Source organism: Vulpes vulpes, chromosome 5 (assembly GCF_048418805.1).
Source record: "Vulpes vulpes isolate BD-2025 chromosome 5, VulVul3, whole genome shotgun sequence".
NCBI lineage: Eukaryota > Metazoa > Chordata > Mammalia > Carnivora > Canidae > Vulpes > Vulpes vulpes.
In genome coordinates this window covers 54,192,556-54,215,456 of record NC_132784.1, presented here as the reverse complement: position 1 = coordinate 54,215,456, position 22,901 = coordinate 54,192,556, and the positions used below count along the sequence as shown (strand labels likewise).

The 22,901-nt window shown below is 52.4% G+C and overlaps 1 protein-coding gene across 1 annotated transcript; it reads left to right on the top strand.

Annotated features, from left to right (window-relative positions):
- The first annotated feature begins 805 nt into the window (after positions 1–805).
- Positions 806–22,651, top strand: DIPK1C (divergent protein kinase domain 1C). The gene is made up of 4 exons (XM_072760154.1): positions 806–1,033; positions 9,699–10,382; positions 14,547–14,711; positions 17,564–22,651. Exons 1-4 carry the CDS (start codon positions 806–808, stop codon positions 17,780–17,782), a joined length of 1,296 nt encoding a protein of 431 aa, XP_072616255.1. The 3' UTR covers positions 17,783–22,651.
- Positions 22,652–22,901: the final 250 nt, after the last annotated feature.

The window sequence follows — 22,901 nt, the reverse complement described above, 5'->3', positions numbered from 1 at the left end:
TTCATATAACGACTGGGATTTGAACATGGAAGCTGCCCCCCCAGATGATGTTACAAATATACATAAATACAGATTTAGCGGCGTTTAGTGAACGCTTGCTCCCCCCCCCCCCCACCCCCAGCCAGGGTAAGCGGAAACGTTTCAAGAGTGTGGCACTGGCCGTCCCTGGCGTCCTCTGGCATCCTGGGCCACGCGGTGGGTTAGGAGGCTGCCCGGGAAGTGTATGTGTGTGGGGTGTCGCCGAGACGTCCGCAAGGTCCCAAACCCTGGCTCTAGGCACGCTGCGGGGGGCGGGGGTCACCCCCGGGAGGGCCCGGAGGAGACCCAAGTTGGTTTCAGAGGAGAGAGGAATCTCGGAGAGGGGTCAATGGGGGGGTAGACTGCAGCCGAGAGCACCCGGGCTGCGGGGTCTGTAGAGAGCTCGGGCTCGCCGCCCAGAGAAGGGGGCGGAGGTCTTGTCTGGATTAAGGGTGTGTTATCAAGGGGGCCGGGAGAATGACCGGCGGGCGGGGCGGGGCGGGGCGGGGCGGGGCGGGGGCTTTTAAATCTACGCGGGTTCTGCGGGTTCTGTTTGGGAGGGGACTGGTCTTCTTGGGGGAAAAAGGTGCAAAAAAAAAAGTGGGAAAGGTGGTGGGAGCGGCGGGTGGAGCAGGGCGCGCGGCCCCTGCCCGGCACCGCTACCCGGTGGGCGCGCGGCCCCTGCGCCCTGCCCCCCCCCCCCCCCCGGCCGCCGGGCTCCCCCTCCCCCGCCGGGCCGGCCGGGCCGCGGAGCCGCCCCGAGAGCGCGGGGCGCGGGCGGCGGGGGATGGCGCGGAGGCGGCCGGGGCGCTGCGGGCGCTGCGGGCGCTGCGGGCGCTGCGGGCGCTGCGGGCGGCGCGGGCGGTGCGGGCGGGGCGGGCGGGGCGCGCTGCTGGCCTGCGCTGCGTGCACGGCGGGCTGGGTGCTGGCGGCCGCGCTGCTGCTCCGCGCGCACCCGGGCGTCCTCTCCGAGCGCTGCACGGATGAGAAGAGCCGGCGCATCCTGGCCGCGCTGGTAGGTCCCGGAGCGCGGCGCCGGAGCGGGGCAGTCGGGCGCGGTCGTGGCACCGGCGGTGGCGGGGGGGGGGGGGGGGGACACGGCGCGCGGGATGCCCGGCGCGTGCGACCCGCTCTCTTGCCGGCGAGTCCGTGGGCGCGCGGAGGGGTCTCTCCCTGTCGCCAAAACTGGTCCTTTGTCCCAAGACTGCTCCTGCCCGACTGCTCTCCCGCAGCCCCCGCGCCCCCGCGCCCGCGCCGCGCCCGGAAAGTTTGCGGGTCTGCTCCGGGCGTCCCGGCCGTGCCCTCGCTCAGCGGCGGTTCCGGGAGTCCAGCCCGGGCGCGCCTCGCCAAGCCCCGCGCAGACGGGTGCAGGCGCCCGTGACCCCGCGCGGCCGCCGGGGCCCCAGGCAGAGCGCGCCCGGGGAGGGGGCCCGGCAGGCGGGGGCCGAGGGTCCGGGCCGGGCGGGCAGCTGCGCCGCGCACTGGGCGCGATGCTCCTCGGCCTCTCCGTTTGGTCCGCAAGATCATGCGCTTTAGGAGCCTGGGATAAAGGTAGGAGTCCCCGAAAGGAAAGCCGAAGAGGTGAAGACAGGGGCAACCACGAGTATTCGCTTCCTAAGACAGTGACCATCCATCGAAGCATTTGCTGTGAAAAATGATCTGTTTTCTAAGAAATCCTCAAAAAACGATGGGACGTGCACAGTCCAATTGCTTACGTATGAGTGGGGTTTTTGAGATTGTAGGTTTTCAAAATTTCATAGCCTAAAAATTAAAAAAAAAAATTAAGTGAGATTGGAAGGATTAAAGAAGTGAGTGAAACATACAAACTAAAAGAAATGACATTCCCTAATTGAGTCTGACGTCTGTCATTGTGAACTGATCATAATGCCAGTGGGACCCTCATCAATGATCCCCTCCATCCTATCTCTCAGTCATCTATTATCAATCATCTATGGACTGTGACACTGAAGTTCTATCAAGTTTTCTTTACCTTGCAACAATTCATCAACTTTCTCAGCTACCCATACAAAAATTCTCTTTACGAGGCTTTCCCCACCTCTGTTTTTGGGGGACTGATTGACTAATTTTAATGAAGGAAAATAGCTTTTTCTCCAGGCTGGAATTCCAGCTTTTCCCCAGGATGGAATACCTGTTTACAAAAGTAATATAATCTTTTACATTAAAATAAAAATGCTATTTTCATTTATTTATCTTTGGTGAAGTGGGAAAAGGACTAATGGAAATTATATGGCCTAATATAATTTAGGTAATTGCTAATCATAACTTTCCCAGCATTCTAGCTCATAAATTAAACCCGATTCTGGTTAGAGGCTCTACCAATATATCTCTAATGGCAGCCAGCTGGGGTTGTTTTGAGTCTGACGTGAAGCTGAAGATATGGGCTCTGCTTCCGAAGGCTCCCAATCTTGCCTATTGCCAAAAGAACAATTTGAAATACTGCCTCTGTCTATCTTCCTGGAGATCATCTGGTGTTGTCTCTGTGAACAGATTTTTTGAGGAGCGTCATCTGGACACCCTGTTCAAGGCCGTTATTCCTCACAAGTGCTCAGGGCTTGGCTTTCTCTCCCTCTCTCCCTGCCTCGTCCCCTTTCACCTTCCCCATTCTGGATTTGTGGGTGTTCGCTCTGCCCAGCACCCTGGCTCACTGTGTTCCAGCACTCTGTGAACTAGTGCGGGTTTGAACAGCACCTCGGTCTGCACAACCCAGGCGCTGCTGGGCCCTGGCTGCCACGCAGAGGCTGGCATTGTAGCCGCCCAGGACTCAAGCTGAATCGACCCTCTGTCTCTAGGCTCCCAGGCACTTTCAATTCATTCTGCCTGGCTTTTGTCCTAAATAAGAAAACTGGCCATGATTTTCCTGACTGCTCTCCAGACCCTCATTAGCTTTCCCTCTGAATACCAAGCACAGAGGGCGTCACTGCAGCGGAGCCAGAGAGAGCCCTCTCCCTCCCCGGCAGAGCCAGGGGGAGCCCTGAACTCCTGCTGGTGTCTTGGGCCTCGAGGTGACAGGTACCACCGGTGGCCCAGGGGGAGCCTGTAGACACAGGTGCAGAGCTTCAGGAGCTGGGAGCCGGGCCTGCTGGCACCGCCTCACGCGGCACCCCGGCTGCCCAGGGAGCTCAGCACACTTCGTGGCCCTGGAAGAGGAGAGAGTTGGAAGGGCCAACAGGACTTTTTCCAAGGAGTTGAGCCCTGGACCTTCTAGCTTTGGATTTTTTGAGTCAGACTGCTGTGCTCCTTTGTGCTGTGGCTTCTCAGCCCATCTCATATTCAAGACATCTGTAAGCCATCTTTGACTTCTCTGTATGGTTTCTAGAGCCCTTCCTTTCTAGTGAGCTGTGTCAGGGCCCATCCCAGGCTGGTGAGGGTTACACTCACCAAGCCTGGCTCCCGGTTCTGCAGGCAGAGCTTGTCACACAGAGGCAGAGAGATAGATGCTGCTGCTGTGCTGTGCTGACTCTGGGCAGGCCCTGGGCTATGTAACTTTCCCTGTGTTTGTTCACTTCATCCCCTCAGTAACCTCTGCGAGGGATGCGCTTACATGATCCTCATGCCACAGATGGCATGAGCCTCAGAGAGGTAGCGTCATTTATCCTGATTCACACAGTTGGTATGTCGTGCAGCCAGTATGAGACTCCTGTCCAGTGTGACAGTAGAGACTCCGTGACAATAGGTGGCTTCCCCAATGATAAAAACCCTGAGTAACAATGAGGTATTTTTAATCCTTCCACCACACATCATTTTCAGGGCATCTCAAAAATATGCTCACAGGCTCTGTTAGTCAGAAGGCTTAACTCCCTTTTGGCTCTTTAGGTCTTGATGTGATTTAATTTAGTTGCCTCCAGTGGAGATTGCTTTTTCATAGGGCAGGCTTATCTTTCTTTGCTGTGGTAGAAACCCGTGGCCCCAGGGGGACTACAGCATCCAGAAAGATTTTGTAGCAGGGAATGACTCTATTTTCCTGAGTGCTCTGGCCATGTTTGTAATGCGTATCTTCTAAGCCATCCAGGGGCCAAGAGGGGTTGCACAGTAGACTGGCTAAATGCTCAGAGATTCTGCAGTGCACAGCTAACTGCTCAGGAAAGGAGTTCTATCCTGTGCTATGTTGCTCACCACCTAGAGACTTCATGCTCCTTAAAAACAAAAACAAATACACAAAAGGAAACCCAGCCCTTAGGCATGACCTTTGAGACCCTGTCAACAGTTTCCCAGACTCAGTGGACAGGTTTTGTTTTTGCCTGAGAACCATGATACAAGCTGGAAAGATTCTAGGAACAGCCGCTAAGACATTCCTACCAGAATTGAGAATTCTAGGAGTGTGCGTTTGTGTGCATGCAGACAGTCTGGAAACACAAATCCACCCTGAGTTTAAGTAATTAAAAAAATGCCAGTCAACTTCAAGGAGACTTTATTAACTTTTTTTTCAGTTTATTTTAAAACATGGTACCTGTGGATTTTGTATGCCTACACATTCGGGCACAGAAGTGCACGTGTCTTCATGCTGGCAGCTCCTCCTTGTATTCAGAGAAAAGTGATTTTAAACACGGAGTTAAAGTGCATAAACCACTTTTATTGAGTTAAAACATAGCTACTTCAGGAGGATGTGCTGGTCATAAAATAAGTTCACTATTGTCTCTACCATGATGGCAATTTTTAATTAGCTCATAAACTTGTAATTTGTATTTTAAATTCACTGTTTTGTTAAAAAATGCTAGGTGAATTCTCCCTGTTTAGGAGGCACAGACATGCAAAAAAAATCCTGCAGACTCACTCCAACACTGGTAACCAGCATAGCTGCAGTGGGTGAATTTTACGTTCTGTAAGAGAGTAGGAACTGAAATGCCAAAAGCACATCATCCAAAAGGATGGTGACGAGAGCAGCTCTGTAATCACCACACCGTGTATACCCTGCTCTAGTGTAAACTACCCGCTATGACGAACGAGGTGACGGGGTACCAGAAGTTTGGTCATAAACCTGAGACCTCCCCTATGGTAGCTGGCAGGCCCTCTGGGGTTCTGGGCACCTTCCTCCACTTGGGGCCTTCCTGATGCACGACATTGCACCCCATAAACCATGCAGGAGGAGCACTTATACCTTAATGTGTTAAGCTTCAGAAAGACACCCCAAATAACATTCCCCTCCAAAAGTGATAGGCTCTATGATCAATTCGATGATGATACCATTGTTCAAAATATCTTGTAACTCCTGTTGGGAATTGCCATCCAAATTTGCAGGGGCAAAACCATATAGATTTTAATTTGATTTAAACTCAATATCATCAATGCAGGATAGTTTTGTAGAAAACACTGTGCTGTGGGGAGCTGGTGGGAGAGAGGACAGTGCAAGTGAGTCTGTCGGACTGGGAGCTGGGGGTGGAGGACAGAGATGAGGATCCCCTGGGGAAGGTGGGTTGTCCCCTGGGGAAGGTTGATCTGGCTCTTGCAGGGTAGAAGCATTTTTATCTGGCAGTGACATGGCAGTTTTTCATAGGACAGCTCAGTCTGTCACACACAGTTACTGGTACTAACTGTGCTTTCCAAGCCCCTGAACACACCAGGCTACTTTGCAACTCTGGCTCTTTGCACAGCTTGTTTCCTGCAGTGGAACTGCCCCCCCCTGCCCTGCATCTGCTAGGCACACTGCAATTAGGCTTTCAAAATTGGGCTCAGGTGCATCTGTCCAGGAACAGGATTCCCTGCCCACCGCACCCCCTTCCGCCCTCCCCCCTCCCGCACCCCCTCTGCCTTCTAATGGCCAGGGCTGCAGAGGGTAGGAGAGAAGTAGCATCCACTGAGACAACCCGGTCCTCTGTATCTATGACCTTGGTTGACCTTCACAGGTCTCCTGTGACCCTGTATCAGCATGCTACAGACCTGGGCAGAAGCCACCAGCTCCTAGGTCTGCAGAGATGGGAGGCAAACCCGGTGTGCCCAGTGCCAAGTGTGGCTGTGAACCTACCCCTGTACAGGTCATACTCAGCTCTCATTCATGAGTTTGGAAGGCAACCACCTCTGTTCTGTGAGCACATAGGCCAGGTTAAGTTGAGAGAGATACTTTGTTGATTTGAAGGTGGCCAGGTGTGGCCCAAGCAGCAAGGCCTTGTCCATTCCCGGTCCCAGAGGAGTGGAGCTGTCTTATGAGCCCACAGTTGTCTCTCCTGTGGCAATTTCAGCCACAGTTAGGGATGAAAGTAAAGGCCCTGGGCTGTCGTGATCGATGCCTCCATAGTCCCCGCTTACAGTGTGGTGGACCCCGTCTGCCTCTTCCCTTCTTACCCTGGCTTCTCCCAGGATTCTGAAGCTCTCGGCTCAGGACTCACCTCCTCCCACCAGACCGGTTCTGTCACCTGCTTTTCTTTTCCTGTTCTGTACTTCATACAAAAGCACTTTTTATTAGACTTTAAATGTGACAACACTCCAAAAATGTCTATGGAATTGAATCAAATGATTTGAAATCATGCAAAAAGGAATTTGGGGGCTTTATAAGGACTTTTTTTTTTTAAAAGATTTTATCCATTTATTCATGAGAGACCCAGAGAGAGAGAGAGAGATTGGCACAGAGACCCAGAGAGAGAGAGAGAGAGAGATTGGCACAGAGACACAGGCAGAGGGAGAAGCAGGCTCCATGCAGGGGGCCCGAAGTAGGACCCCATCCCAGGTCTCCAGGATCACGCCCTGGGCTAAAGGCAGGCATTAAACCTCTGAGCCACTCAGGGATCCCCGAAATTTTCTTAAAAATGTTTTTTGATCTGTTTTACTAAAGAAATGTGAGACTCTGCGAATACAAGATAGAGTAGGAAAAAAACTACCAACAAGGGAAGGGAAATGAATGCCCCCCCACATTATTTCCATCATTCATATCTTTTTTGCTCCTGCTTATCTAGAACACTTCACCTTTTCATCCCCACCTTCCCTCTGAGAATATTCTGAGAGGTCTCCGAGAGCCTGAGTCAGCTGCTATTTCTTACAAGGGGCAAAATGGAAGCAATTCTGAGCAGAGAGTGAGTGACTCAAAGGGTCCTGATCTTTTCAACACTCATTTCTTGACCCCAAAGCTTGGAATTAAAAGGATGGCATTTTACCAGCATTGTGTTACGTTAAATTGCAAGATGAACACAGCATCACGTGTGTTTAACGCAGTTTTGTGGGTGTTCATTAACACAGCTTAATCACGGGGGTCTGTTTGCCAAAGACAACAAGGCAGCCCAGCAACAAGGTGGCATTCCCAAGCTCCAGGTCAGATTCATGACCACGCACATCCTTGTGTTTGGTCAGTGTGACACCCCCACCACCCAAGGTGATAATACTAAGATTGAAAGCCCCCAGAGGAGAGATGGCTCCTGGGAGCCTCCTTCAGCAGAAAGCCTCAGGATCAGGTGAGATGGTGTGACCTGGGTCTCTCCGGCTCTTGTCCAGCTAAGGCCTGAAATGGTCCCGAAATTCCAGATACTTGTTTTAAGAACTAGGAGTATTTCTTTTTAATAAGCATTTTGGGGGCAGCCTGGGTGGCTCAGCGGTTTAGTGCTGCCTTCAGACCAGGGCGTGATCCTGGAGACCTCGGATGGAGTCCCACGTCGGGCTCCCGGCATGGAGCCTGCTTCTCCCTCTGCCTGTGTCTCTGCCTCTCTCTCTCTGTCTCTCATGAATAAATAAATACAAAAAATAAGCATTTTGGTAATGCTTGCTTGGAACAATTAAACTAGAGTATTTAGAAAGGTCCACAGTCCTTTTTCTAACACTTGGGGACCAGGCATGTTTTTTGAAGTCAGGCTTTTCTGGGCATTAGAAAAATAATATGAATCATTTACTTTATATGTTGCATATGAAGCAGAACCAGTAATCAAATGAATCATTCTGCAGTGTAAGGTATGGAAATTCACACCGAGTTGAATACATTCAGACTACAGACTTGCAACTTTTCAGTTGGGCTTTGGTACCACATGAGTCTCAATGAGTCATGAAAAAGTTGTAGTTTTCAGAGCTTTTAGGAGTTTGGAATTGTTCATATACCCTGGCACTGGAAGTATGTTGTCTGACTTTGAGCTGCTTATGATACAAAGGGGGCCAGCATGAAGGGACCAGAGTGTCTGGAAAGCGTGCAGTCATATAGCTGGCCATTGTTGGAGGGCCATGTTGTGATGCCTTGTGCTTGAATAAATGAATGGTTTTCACATACTTTTCTCAGTCCGCCTGTCCAAAAACCGAGCAAGGGAGGCAGACAGGTGATGCAGGGAGGGAGTCAGAGGCTCAGAGCGGTGGAGTAGTTTGCTCAGGATATCACGGCAGAGCCAGGCCAGGGTTGGAGCTTTGTGACTCTTGGCCACATCCCATGGTCTCTACTGCTCTTCAGCTGCAGCTGGTCACTCAAGGCACTTGTAGCGCACAAGATAGAGTGAAGGAAACAGCGTGGTGGCTTCCCTTTGTCTTACCATCTGGTGAGAACGAAGGGGAGCCCCTGTCTCCTGTGCTGCAGAACTTCTAGGAAGAAAAGACACATCTGTGGGGGAACAGATGAAGGGAAGCTCCTAATAACAATGGGGTTAGCAGTTTAGGTTTCCTGAAATTTTTTTTTAAAGATTTTATTTATTTATTCATGAGAGAGGCAGAGACACAGGCAGAGGGAAAAGCAGGCTCCATGCAGGGAGCCTGATGAGGGACTCGATCCCAGGGCCCCGGGATCACGCCCTGAGCCAAAGGCAGATACTCAACACTGAGCCACCCAGGTGCCCTTAGGTTTCCTGAAAAATTAAAAAAAGAACAGAGCAACAATGCTCCATTTCACTTTATTCTGCTCTAGCTCTGCCCTCCCTCCTGTCCTCGTCCTGGCAGGACCAGCAGCCAGGGCCTGGCTTGACTGTCTTCTCAGGGATGTTTATAGGTGGTGGTTGTGTGTGTGGGAGTCACTGGGTCCCCTTGTGTGGCACCCATCCTGAGAGCTGCTGAAGCTTAGGAGAAAGCCCATCTGAGGGCCCCCGGACCCTCCTCCCCGCCGCCAGGCACCCAACATGCCCTTCACTTCCAGAAGGGCTCCTGTGTTCCGAAAGCTGTTGTTGGTGACACAACCAGCCACGAGGCCTCTTCTAACTCCTGTGTCCTATAGAGGATGCTCCTCTGAACCCCTGTAGTCCTTCCAGATCCCCTGGCCTTATAGGCCACACCGCTTGGTGTCACAAACAGCAGGCCGAAGGGCTGCCTGCCCAGAGGGTCGTTGCCGTGGCTGGCCCTGGCACCAGGTGAGGCTCGCTGGGGACCCACCTTCCAAGGTGTGACTTGGCCGTTCAAGTCTCCCCAGGGAGGCCGGGTGGTGGGGCCAGCGTCGAGATCCTGGCCTGGCCAGCCCTGCCTCTGCAGCTGAGGGAAGTGACACCAGCTGGTGAAAGGCCTTTCCGGCATCACATGGCCAGAATGGGGACGGGGTGGGGGGGCCCCACATCTCACCGGGCCTCCTGATCCTGAAGACCTGGGCCTGCTTAAATAATGTGATAAATATAAAACACTCTTTGAATGATTCCACTTAATTACTCAGCCCATGACGTTCACACGCGTGGGGTTTGTCTCAACAGCTGCCAAGGAGCATCTGCGTGCAGGGACCCACCTCTCCCTGCCCAGTGACCACTCGGCCCCTCCCGCCTTGTGACCCACTGTTCCCTTCCTTCCAGTGCCAGGAGTACCAGGGCGGGGTGCTGGTGGGCGACCTCTGCGAGGACCTGTGCGTGGCGGGGCAGCTGCGGTACCAGCGCTGTCTGTACTACGAGCGGGGCAAGAAGGTGCTGCAGGCTACCTGGCGCGGCCGGCCCATCATCCTCAAGTCCAAGGAGGAGGCTTTCTCCAGCTTCCAGCCGCTCAGCTTGCCCGAGGACGCGGCCGAGGAGGGCGGCCCGGACGCCCTGGAGGCAGAGCTGCACCTGCTGGTGGCCGGCGAGGTCAGGAACGCCCTGGGCCTGGAGCTGTCGGGCGGCAGCCTGGGGCCGCTGTGGCCGGGGCGGCGCGGCCGGGGGCGGCGGGGCCAGCTGGCCAGCCTGTGGGCCCTGCTGCAGCAGGAGGAGTTCGTGCTCTTCAGCCTCCTGCAGGACCTGAGCCGGCACGCCCTGCCCGTGCTGGGCTCCTGCGGCCACTTCTACGCCGTGGAGTACCTGGCCGCGGGCAGCCCCCGCCACCGGGCCCTCTTCCCGCTCGAGGGGGCCACGGGGGTCCCCCGGGGCGGCCGGGGCCAGGCCAGGGCTGTCAGCGACATGGCGCTCAGCTTCCTGGACATGGTGAGCCACTTCGAGGATGACTTTGCTTACCGCCTGCACCTGTGCGATGTCAAGCCCGAAAACTTTGCCATCAGGAATGACTTTACGGTGAGTGGCTCCAGGAGGGTGGGGGTGGGCAGAGAATCTAGGAGGGGGTGTCTGCAATCCTGGGAGACTGCTGCCACCGTGTGCCACCTCCCGGCCTGGACACCCCGGACCCGCCAGAGCACCTCCCTGGGGGGCGTTGAGAGGATTTGAAGAACCTGCGTACCTTGCAGCACCCAGGGCGAGGAATGATAGTGAAGGCGCCTACGGCAGGGGCAGGGACAGGGGCAGGGGCAGGGGCAGGGGACCCTGCAGGGCCAGGTTTGTCCTCCCTAATGGCTGTTCTGGTTTCTCCAAAGCAGCGTAGCAGCTTCTTAGATCTAAGATCTAAGAGGGATCTCTTAGGGGGAGGTGTCTGCCTCTGTGCTGCTCTGTGGGGTAGGTGAAGTCTGCCTCCCCTCTGGGCCATGCAGGTGCACAAGGAATTGAGTGTGGTGGAGAAGCAGCAGGAGGGACTCCAGTGTTTTATTAGGAGCTAACCCCCTCCCATTTCCCTCGTCATTCCCCGCTCCCCCCCATCCCTTCCAGGTAGGCTAAGCCCAAGTGTCAGGTTAATGCCGTGGCGATCTGGGTGCCCTAACACAGGTGTCCTTACCCTGTGCCGGGGTGCATGTCGGGACCCCTTAAGAAGTAGCTGTGGGTGTGGGGTAGGCCTGGGGAGGCAGCTGTGGGGGAGGGTTCTGTTACTGCCGGCCAGGTACTACCTACTGGTACTACCTACCGCAGCAGGTAGCAGAGGAATGCCTTCTTACAACAGCCTGAAACCTAGGAAACAAAATTTGCCCCCTGTGTAAACCCCTCTCCAGTCTAGCCTCTGTCACCATGAAGAGCAGGGCAGCAAGTTGCCCAAACTGCTTGGTCCTGACGCCTTGTCCCTGGCTGCTCCAGAGAGATTGATAAGCTGGGGTGGCCCCAAGTGTGGAAGGGAAAGAGCTGAGAGGTTCCAGAAGGTTCTGGGAAGTTCCTGGAGGGTCTGCACGCTGGCTGGTGAGCTCTGGAAGAGTTCAGCTCTGTCTGCAACATCCTGAGCTCCACAAGACCCCTAGCCATGCTCCAAGCTGTGAAGGGGAGGGACACCCAGGACCCCACCAGCATATTTTTCCGAGGTGAAGTCCCAGCCAAGCTTCCCTAGTTCATGAGCAGAAAGTTTATGTGATGGACACGAAGCACCACCGTTCTCTTTCTCAGTGAAGTCCTGGGAACCCGGGCACCCCAGGGCCCTGGGAAAGAAAGTGTGGTGTGTCTGCTCTGGCAGTTCTAGGACCAGGACTCATCTGACAACAAGTGTCATGGAGTGTCAGTGAGTGGAACTCAACAGGCACAGCAACAGTTGAGGGGATTGTGAAGCTGTCTGGGCTGAGTTCCCGGGAAAGGCTGTAGGAAGGCAGCGGGGCTGACAGGTCTTCCTTGGGGAAAGGGAAACATGGCATGTTGCTGGCTTGTGCACTGCCCTAGAGTTATGCCTTCCAGTGTCTTGTGCGTAATGGATGTGAAATATTTGTCCAGTGAAATAATAGCTGCACTTCTTGCCCTGGCCCCAGACTGTACCCTGTGGACCGTGCTGGGGCACACAGGCCCTTCCTCTGCCTGAGCTCTTCTGGGGGGGCGTGGCTGTGGGGGAGGAAGGACAGAGATCCCCCTTGGCCAACCCCACCATCATTGACCTCCTCACAGACGTGGACATTCAAGAAGTTAATTTTACCTATGATTTCACGACTTTAAGTGAAACCCAGCAGTATGAGCATCACCAGAGGACTTGTTAGAAATGCAAATTATCTGCCTCTGTCTGCCCTCCCCTGCCCTCAAGATCTACTGGGTCCGACACTCTGGGGGTACGACTCAGAGACTTGCAGTCCTTCACTTTCTCTATAAGTCCCCACTTATAGGTCCTGAGAATTTACCCAGTGGTTGTAAAGGAATACCTGGGAAACATCCTTGCTTCATGCCCCCAAACCATCTCCAGCAGGTGCTCCTTTTAGCCAGACGTGTTTCCTACTTAGGAGGAAACAGTTCTCATCAGCCCCTTCTAGCCGGATGCCAGCATAAAGTCTGATGAAGATGTGAGTTAGGTGATTCCTGCAGGAAGAATGTGCTGATTCTCCTAACATGATTGAAGAAACCCTGTGCAGGTTTTATGGTGGGCTTGGTTCCTGTTCTTATTTTAGATGCGTAGAGTTAATGCTTACAATAGCTGTAATCCCTTCTACACTGCACGCTAAAAATTAAAAAAATAAATCTGGCTCTCCCTGGGAGATGAGAAGGGAAAGATCAGAAATGGGAGAGAAAAGTCACAGGAGCTGAAAGGACATGTGGGGGCCATGGGAGGTTGCCAGAAAGGATGGAAAGAAGGGAACCTTGGAGCCCTGACAATAAATTATAGAGACAATAGATCTGGGACGCCTGGGTGGCTCAGCGGTTGAGCATCTGCCTTTGGCTCAGGTCATGATCCTGGGGTCCTGAGATCAAGTCCCACATCGGGCTCCCCCCAGGGAGCCTGCTTCTCCCCTCTGCCTGTATCTCTGCCTCTGTCTCTATGTATTTCTCATGAATAAATAAATAAAATCTTTAAAAAAAGACAATAGATTCATGAGCACAACCTTAGTATATTTTTCCTGTATTAGCTAAGGTAAATAGCCAACGTAGCTATTTCTTTTGGCTAAATAGGAGAAATGGATTAAAATTGTAATTTCTGTTTGCTGTGCCTGAATTAGTAACTAAGCAAAGCTCTTAAGTAGGGAAAATTTCCCTGTTCTTCATTTTCATTATTCTCCATATATTTTGAAAGAGATTATTTTCTCTCTTCTGTTCTACTGAATCATTCCCAAGGAAGTTCACTACCGACTGGCATCCCTCCTGAGTGAAAAACAAAAATCCCAAACTGGGGAATGTAGCTTCTAACTCTGCCGAGTTGCAGAGGAAATGGACCCCAGCCAGGGAGCCCTCGTTGAGATGCTACCCAAGGCAGAAGGAAGGGCTCACGTTTGGAGGGTGGCCTGTGAAGGCTTGTGAGACACCACCAGCTCCAGAAAATTCATCAAGTCTTCAGAAAGCTTTTTTAATACCTTGAAGCTATGAACTGCTTGATTTGGGCAGACTCCAGGTTTTATCAGGTTTGAGATAATCCTTTTTATTATTATTATTTTTAAAAAATTCAGGTGGTGGAGGAAAATCTGCATAATGTAGATGGTATTCTTTTTACTGGTTTTGAAGCCTAGTTGGTTTGAAGCCAAGAAGATCAATCTGAAATTCCAGGGAGTCGATCACGTGCTCACACTGACAGTGGTATTTAGTATTTGATGCTGTTGGATCAGGGTCCACAGGCATCAACCCTCATGCAAGAGGTTTGATGCTGCCTTTTGCAGCCATGTGTCCATCCAACCAGTCAGTAGGAAACCAGCTGACTCGGGCCACAGATACACTGTAAGTAGACAGCATAGGTCCTGCCACCCACTTTCACCATCACACTTACAGACTCTGGGACGTCAGTTCCTTCATTGTTTATATTTATGGGGATAAATTATCTGTGTCTCACAGCTTTTATAATGCTAATCCTTGAGGGTCAGAGACCCAAATGATACAGCAATGGAGGAGGAATTTATTTTTAAGCCATTTCAGAGATTCTATTTTTTTTAAATATTCATTTATACGTGTGTGTGTGTGTGTGTGTGTGTGTGTGTGTGTGTGTGAAAGAGAGAAAAAGAGAGAGAGCCAGGGGATGGGCAAGAGAGATAGAATCCTCAAGCAGACTCCACACTGAGTGGGTTGGATCCGGGGTTGGATCCCAGGACCCCGAGATCATGACCCGACTGAGAGTTGGACACTAAACCGACTGAGCCACCCAGGTGCCCCTCAGAGATTCTACTTTTAAAGCCGAAAAAGTATTTAAAGTTGAAAAATGATACTTCCAGCTATAGTTCCAAATCTAGGCTTTCACCAGCAAAAGTCCTTTTTGCAACAAAAGCCTTGCAATATGGTCAATGCCACGTGCTTGTGTGAATAAAGCAAGAGCCCTGCAGCATGGCCTGGGCTCCTCTTTCCGGCAGGTAGGGTTCTGTGATCCCGCAACCTGCTGGCACCTGCACTGCAAGTGGGGAACAGAGATGTGCCAGCTCCCACTCCCCTGAGCCTTGGAGTCCTTTTGATGGCCATGTGCTGTTTTGGTTACAGGTGGTGGCCATCGATGTGGACATGGCCTTTTTTGAACCTAAAATGAGGGAAATTCTCGAGCAGAATTGCACAGGAGATGAAGACTGTAATTTCTTTGACTGTTTTTCAAAGTGTGATTTGCGAGTCAACAAGTGTGGAGCAGAAAGAGTGAACAGCAACTTACAGGTAAGCAGCAGCCACCACGTGAGCTGGGGGACACTGTTTTCCGGAGCTGCCACTGCCTTCTGTGCTGTGGCACCCCATTCATGTGGCCTAGTCACCCCTTTCATGCCACTCAGGCTGGATGTGCTCAGTGGGGGCAGGGACTGGTGGAGGGGGTGGTGGTCATTTGTGCCTGTCGCCTGCCCCTATGGGTTGTTGGCAAATGACCAACAATGGGGGTCTAATGGATGGAGCGGTCTGCTGAGCCAATGTTGGGCTCCCCATCTCTTCCTAATGTATTACTTTTCTAAGTTAAAATTCTACTAATATATATATATCCCTGTCCCGATTGAAGAGCAAAGGAATAGAATTTTTTTAAATTTCAGAGACTGACATAAAGGCAGGTAGCTATCGGGCCGGCAGGAGGTGGCCAGGCTGTGGGAAAATAGTGCTGGTCACCGGGTAACCAGGCGCAACAAATGATTGCATTTGCTCCTGCTTCACTGCTGACTAAATTCTAGAGGGCTCAAGTCTTTACTCATAAATACAATCCTAAATGTACCAGAAGAAAACTGGGAGAATTTTTAGATATTATTCAAGAGTAAGGAAGGCCTTTCTGAGTTTGGACCAAAGCTCAGAGCCTGTAGGAAGAACAAGTGACAGATTTAACTATCTTGAAAGAAATCCACATAGAAAAAAACAAAAGAAAATCCCCCCAAAATATGAGCAATATTTAAAAGTTAAATGAGAAACTCTCATGAATAAATAAATAAAATCTTTAGAAAAAAAAAGTTAAATGAGAAAATGGGCAACATATTTGCAGTTGTTCATACGGGTCAGGAGAGTAGAGGGCAAGGGGGGGCCTTGTGCTCCAGCTGCTGTCAAGGCTCAGACAGTGCCCCCAGGATTGTCCTTCCCCACCGAAGCTCCTTTGCCATGGCTTTTCCAGGTGCCAGGCACAGCATCTGTGGATCGGTCAGTGGGAGCAGGGGCATCCGCAAAACCCAGTCCCTGGCCTCTGTAAGGAAGGCAGGACGATTTCCATCTCCCTCAGGCCCATGGAGGTGTAATTCCCAGGCACACACCTCAATAAATCCCTGCTTGCAAACCTCCATCTCAGAGTCCACTCTCCAGGAAGTCTGTCAAAGCAAGGGATGATGTCCTTACAAAACAAAGAGTGTCTATGAAGCAATATGAAAAAGGCCAACAGGGCAGCCCAGGTGGCTCAGTGGTTTAGTGCCACCTTCAGCCCAGGGCGTGATCCCGGAGATCCAGGATAGAGTATCACATTGGGCTCTCTGCATGGAGACTGCTTCTCCCTTTGCCCCGCCCCCCCCACTCTCTGGCTCTCATGAATAAATAAATAAAATCTTTTTAAAAAGGCCAACAATCTGATGGGAATGTGAGCGAAGGACATTAACTTGACCATTCACTGAAAAGGAAGCACAAAATGCTCTCACCCTGATTGCTAAGAAGTAGGCAAATTAAACCATTTTCACCCATTGGTTGGCAAAAATGAAGGACAATGCACGTATTGGTGGCCAGTAGGGGAGACCGGTGTTGTCAACGTACTTTACTGTAAGAATGTATCTCAGTACAACTTTTATGGGGTCAATTTGGCAATATGTACCATAACAAAAAATGCACACATACCCCTCGGCCCAGAAATTCCATTTTAGAAATTTAGTTGCATGTGCAAAGTGAAAATGACATTTATGCAAAATATTTATTGTAGCATTCCTCATAATAACAAAAGTTAGTAAACGACCTTAATTTCATGAATAGGGAGCTAGTTAATTTATGATCTATCCACACTCATGAGGTGCAGCCATTCGAGCAATCGGGAAACCCGTACAAGAATCAACGCAGAAGGTGCTCTCCCTGATATTTGGTTAAATGGGAAGAAGCCGTAGAACGGTGTGTAATATCCTGCCTTTGATGCAAAGTGGGAGAGAAGGAGGAGCATGTACAGGCCTGTGTGTCACATACTCTCTCTAGAAAGACAGTCAAGGAAGGGGTCGCCTCCCAGAGGCCGGCACAGAGTGTCTGACGGTCAGGAGCAACGTGGAGGCCCAGGACTGTGTGTGGTGTGTCCTTGGGAACATTTAACATTTTAGCGGATGTATCATCACTGCACAACTAAGATCATTTGTTTTTTAAAAAGAATCCTCGCCCTTGCAGGGATTGGGAAACGAACTTAGTTACCTGTCTTCCGTGAGAAGGAGCTTTACCACCCTGAGGCCTCTGTTCAGTGGGTCCGGGCCAGGGTGACACAGAACCATAAAGCCCACTGACTCTGCAGCTCTGGGTGTGGCGGGCCCAGGGAGAGGGACCCAGGAAAGGTGGGGGGAGCGGCCGTGGCTTCCGTGGGGTGTGAGATCTGTGGCATTGGGCCTCCAGACCCTGTTGGTCACGGGTTGCCAGGTGGCGGCTTAGTTCTTCACTCCTGCTCCTGACACAGAGGGCTTCGAAGTCGCTTCCAGCACAGCCTTTTTCTCCACGCGCGTCTCAACGGGCAGTCGTGTGTGCCGGCCGCTCCTCACCCGCATGTCACCAGGCCCCGGGCCAACCCTGTCAGGTGGTCATCGCGTGTGGTGATCCTCTTAGCGGTGAGCGAGCCCATCTCAGAGATGCAGTGGCGCAGCCCAGGGGTCACTGCCGGGGACTCCCTGCTCCCCTGTCTCTACGGACACCCGGACCCTCCCCTCTGCTCCGGGGCTGGACGGGGCCTCGACTCCCGGTGCTGAGTGGTTCGGGGTCTGGAGGGGAGGCCGCTTTGGGGTCAGAGCCACGCTGTGGGAGGAGGCCTCCCTGCAGCAGGGGAAGGTGGGGCCGGGGTGCAGCCCACTCTAACTGCCCTGTCTGCCCTCCCACAGGTCATCTGCGACAAGATATTCCGCCACTGGTTCTCCTCGAGTCTGGGGAGGTGGGCCATACCCTTCCCACTGCAGCGGCAGTTGCGGGACGCAGTGCAGGAGTGCGCTGACCCTCGGAGCATGGCCCGCAGCCCCCCGAGAGCAGCCTCTGACGTGTTCTGGAAGCTTCGGAGTCTCCTCCGAGCCACGCAGAGGGAACTGCAGGAGGCAGAGGAGTAGCTGCTGCCATGGCCTTGGGTGGACTCCCTCCACATTGTCGTAAGGAGGAGACGGTCCTCCCTGCAAATGCCCCCCCCCCACCCCTCCACGAGCCGTCCCTGTGCTCTCCTGACATGTGAGCTGCTGGTGCTCAGCCTTGGGAGCAAGGGATTCCAGCTGGCCTCCCTGCAAACGTGGCTGCATTTCAAAAAGTGCACACAAGCAAGTACAGGTGTTTGCATAGGTGCACTTGCATGCATGTGTGAGCGTGAGCATGAGCATGAGCAGGTGAGTGCTTGAGGCTCTGGGTAGAGAGAGGTGCTTTCCCCAGCCTGCCCATGGGGACAGCTTGCCTGGCTGGAATTTGGAATTAAATACAATAAAAAAAAAAGTTGCATCTTTAGGAAACATAATGTGTAAGGAGAGGATGTGTAAGGACAGCATATAGCAGTTTGCATTTGAAGAAGTTTTCGGACAGTATTTTAGGGAGCACCTGACTGCTCACCCCAGTGCATCTGCCTTTGGAGTGGGACTTGCAGGCTTGTTTGCACTGTGTTGACTTGCCCTGAGGATTGGAGATAGTGCAAGTGCCAAGGTTAGGCATGGACTTCGGGCAGGGTCAGAGGCTGACCGGCCTGTCCATGAATGAATACAGAGCCCTAGGCGACACGCCATGCTGGCAGGTGTCCTTGAGCCCTGGTGAAGCTCTCCTGCAGGAGCTGAGACACGAGGTCCCTCCTGGGACAGGTGGATGAAACCCCCGGGAGCCAGCCAGGGGTCCCCTGGGAAGGGACTCCTTTCTATGGCACACCCGGGAGGAAGCTGGTGTGCCACACATAACCGGCTGGTAAATCGAGAAAGACGCTAGGAGAGGAAAAGGAAATGGTTGATGGCTTACAAACTGAAGATGACAAAGTGATCTGAAGTTTAAAAACAATCCCAGATTGACGAATTCCAAGCTATTTCTCTTTTCCTTGCTCCGCGCCTTCCGGGTGCGGACAAAAAGGGGCTGCAGACTTGTGTTCATTTGGATGCATTTCTCCAGGTGCCAGCTGGTCTGCGTTCTGTGGGTCCTGAGCACTGTTGTGTGAATACCTGTGGTCACCTGCAGTGCCCCCCCAACCTGTCACCACTGGCAGGGTTCGTAAGGGCCCTCCGATCCTGCATATTGGATGCCTCACCCTGCATTTGTAGTCTTTGGCAGGAGTGAAAACCTACGAAGTCCCCTCTGTGGCAGAACTACATTAAAACTGAGGTTTGATGCACAGACCTCGGACTGGTAGATTCTACAGGAAAGGAGAACTGGCTCTTGTCTACTGAGCAAAGACTCTGGCTTCTCCAGGGCTGTGCTCTGCACAGTGGTTTTCTGCAGTGGAAACAGTCTCTTTGAACCCTGCGAACCACTAATTAGCTTCTCTGCAGCAAGATTTCCATGAAGTCAGGCATGAAATGAAGGGTGAGCAAGCAAGGGAGGGGCAGGGGTTTTGCGGTCTGTGTTCCTAAAACAATTGGCTTTTGCAGTGTGACAGCAAAGAGGTCTCCTGTGGGTTGACCCTGGGATGGCAGCCCCTCATTAGCGTGGGCTCTGAGCCATCTGGCTGGCTTGCGAAAGGGAAAATGTTCCTTTTCATTTAGACCAAAATGGAAGCAAATGTTATTGTTTATCATGGAGACTATGCAACGTGTAATTATCCGACACAATGGTGTTCTTATTGCTGAAAACAGCAGTTTGAGCCTTATGCCCTGTGTCTGACCACCCCATCTACCTCTCTTTCTCTCTCTCTCTCTCACACACACACGCACACGCACACAGACACGAGCCATCCCTTCCCATCCCACCTGGCAAATTCCATGAAATGCCAGTGACTCCTAAACTATCTGTGGGTTTTGTTTTGTTTTTAATTTCAAACCCTTGCAAAATAATGCTTTTATGTAATACAATGAACAAAGTCTGTTGTGTCAGTATTTAACATTTTTAATGTGACAAGTGAGATTGTTTCAGGCTTATCTGGTTGAGCAACTGCCCTACTTGCAGGAAAAGGTCTCCATAAATGATTTCTGTGTTTTGTTTTAATAACACGCAGAGTAGAAAAAAACTCTCCTAAGCTGTGTCCTCAAAGAGGAGGAGGTTCAGCAGATGCAGGCTCTTCCTTTTTAGGTTTTACCCAAATCAATACAGCTGGTGCATCAGAAGGTGGTTTTCACCGTGTATCTTGATAGCATTATAATTGAAATTATCTTTTGATGAAACGACTCCAGATTGTAGGCCCTGTACAGTTCCAGTGGGTGTGCTGTAACTGCACAGAAATTGTGGGTGGCTACGGACTGTGTGATAAAAGCCAGTCTGAAAGAGGTCAGATGGCCCCCTGATGTTACAGGGAGGGAGTAGCAAGCAGTTCACAGAGGTGCCACCTCCCAGAAGTCCTCCAAGCCTGCCTCAGCAGCATGATCAACACCAGCCTGCCCAGCCTCCCGGGAACACTCAGGATGAACGTCTCGGATGTTAAATTATTGGAAAAACAGCTTTTGTTCTTAAAAAAAAAAAAATTGATTCAGAAGCTGTTCTTTGAGCAGTTGGGGGTGGTGGGGGAGTTTAGCTGGAAGTTTTTCTTTTTAAAGATTATTTACTTATTAATTTGAGATAGAAAGAGAGCACAAGCAGGGGAGAGGGGTGGAAGGAGAGGGAGAAGCAGGCTCCCTGCTGAGCAGGGACATGATGCAGGACTTGACCTTGGGATCATGATCTGAGCGGAAGCAGATGCCTCACCAACGGAGCCCCCCAGGTGCCCCTGGCTTGAATTTTCTGAATCCAAGGACCACATACAGGAGCCGTTACTTTTCCTGCCTGGGCCCCCAGCTGTGGGTGAACACATGCCACCCTGGATGGGAACATGTGTAAGTTGTCTCAGCTTTCGGGCTCTGGAATATGAGCACAAGTCTTCAACATTGGCCCAAGGCCTGACATTGGCCTTAGCCCTGCTCCTTGCATTTTCCGGGTGGAGCATACTTTACCCTGCTACAAAGTGTTGGAGCTGAGCTTCCCAAGAGATCCCACCGGAAGATGGGGACCGGGGAGTGCACGCGTTTGCTGAGGTCCCCATTTGAGTTTCCTGAGGGGGCAGCTGATCAGGAGTGCCAGGGGGTCTCTGAACTTCGGAACATCGGAACATGCCTGCCCCTCCCTCCGCTTCTCCACGAGCTCTGGGTCTGTCAGCGTCCCTGTACTCCTGCGGTCTAGGGATCAAGCTCAGGGATCAGACGAGCCAAAGCTCTGAGTTAACACCATTTATCAGCGCTGTGACATTGGCAGACCTTTCTTGTCTCAGTTTCTCCATCTGTGAACATATTGAAGTTTGTAGTGTCATATATCAGGGGTGCCGAGGATGGAATAAGAGCGCGCGTGGGTGAGTGGCATACTTGGAGAGCCCTGTGACTGGTCATTTTCAGCCATCTGAAGCCGCAAGGCTGGCTTGGAGAGGGATATGAGGCCTGCTTCTCGCCCAGTGTCTCCTGGTCTCCTTTCTCTGCAAAGGCTCCTGCCCCTCTTTGTCTAATAACCTCACTGTGAGCTATGAGGACAGTCCCTAGGCCCTGGTCACACAGGGTTGATGCTAACCCAGGGCTTCCGGGTGGAGGGGGCCTGGGCCCTGCCTCACGTCTAGCAGAACTTCACGTGGGCCCAGGTGTAGGTCCTTTGACAATGTCCACAGCAGAGGGTGATGCATGTCACCAGTCCGGCGGCTGGTAGAGAGCTTCTGTCGGGGACTGTTTGTGGCTCCCCCAGCCTCCCCTCCCCACACCCCGATGAATTCTTGTCCTGAAACCAAATGCCCTGGGTGCTGGTGCAAGGAGGCAAGGCCTTTGGGAGATGATTAGGTCGTGAGGGTGGCACTGGAGTCATGGGATTAGTGGGCTCATCAGAAGAGATACCAGAGGGCCAACACTGGGCCCTGCCTCCCCTCCCCCCATCACCTCCCCTCGCCTCCCCATCGCAGCCTCCTCCCTGCCTGTCCTGTGTCTCCCTGGCTCTGCCCTGAGGACACGGTGAGAAGGCAGCAAACCACCAACAAAGCTCCCACCAGAAACCGAAGTGGCTGGCCCCTTGAGTTCGGACATTTAGCCCCGAGATCCGTGCATGAGGAGTGGATGTGCGCTGTCCACGAGACCCTGAAGTCTGTGCTTGTGTTGCAGCAGCCCAAGCTGACCCCGAGGCCTTCCCGGCTCTACACCTGACCAGAGGGCTTCTCATGGTGTGGCTGTGCCTGCCACAGGGCCTCTGGCCGCAGGGTCACTGCCTCCCACTCAGCCCTGGGCATGCAGGTGCCTCCCGAGCCAGGGCAGCGGCGGCTCACCTGCGGTTGACGTCACGGCCACGAAGCTGAGCGCCAGTGGCTCCCAGTAAATCCAGCACGGTGGGAGGGGGACAGCCCGTGACCCGCAGCTAGCACCTGGCCACAGGCTTCAGGAGGCCCAGGCCCCGCAGAGGCCGCTGTGTGTCCATGTCTCCCCAGGGCCTGCCTGCTCTCAGTGACCGAACTCTCAATGCTTCCAAAAGGCCTTCCAAGCCAGGGCTGCAGGTAGGGAAAAACCCGTGGGGTACTGAGGCTCGGGGTCCCCACCCTCATCTCTCCGTCCTGTCTTCCTGTAGCAGAAACAGGAGAGGGGCAAACTGCTGCCTTGGGATCAAGCAAGACTCAGGACAGATGGGCAGTTCTGATTTTTAAAATCAATTAACATGAGGGCACCTGGGTGGTTCAGTGGTTGAGCGTTGGCTTTGGCTTAGAGCATGATCCTGGGGTCCTGAGATCAAGTTCCACAACAGGGTCCCCATGGGGAGCCTGCTTCTCCCTCTGCCTGTGTCATGAATAAATCATCAACTTTTTTTCTAAAGATTTTTTATTTAATATGAAAAGTACACAATGATAGCATTTACAGAGTCATTTTGTGGAAAGAAATGCACTTACTGGAAATTACAACAGCCTTGGCAAGTGCAAGGTGTTTGGTCAGCACAGTTCTGGGTAACAGTGAAACAAAACACGCTTAGAGAACTTTCTAGAGAGAAGCACTGGGAGAAACACCCCAGTCTTCACCTTCATGTTGTTCCAAAGCCGCTTGTCATCTGGGTAGGTTTTCACAAGAG

What these genes read in the sequence shown, in the direction of transcription:
- DIPK1C (XM_072760154.1), top strand. Translation starts at nt 806, where the DNA reads ATGGCGCGGAGGCGGCCGGGGCGCTGCGGGCGCTGCGGGCGCTGCGGG. An exon ending in CCATCAGGAATGACTTTACG is followed by an intron (nt 10,383 to 14,546) that starts GTGAGTGGCTCC and finishes TTTTGGTTACAG; the next exon opens with GTGGTGGCCATCGATGTGGA. An exon ending in GAGTGAACAGCAACTTACAG is followed by an intron (nt 14,712 to 17,563) that starts GTAAGCAGCAGC and finishes GCCCTCCCACAG; the next exon opens with GTCATCTGCGACAAGATATT.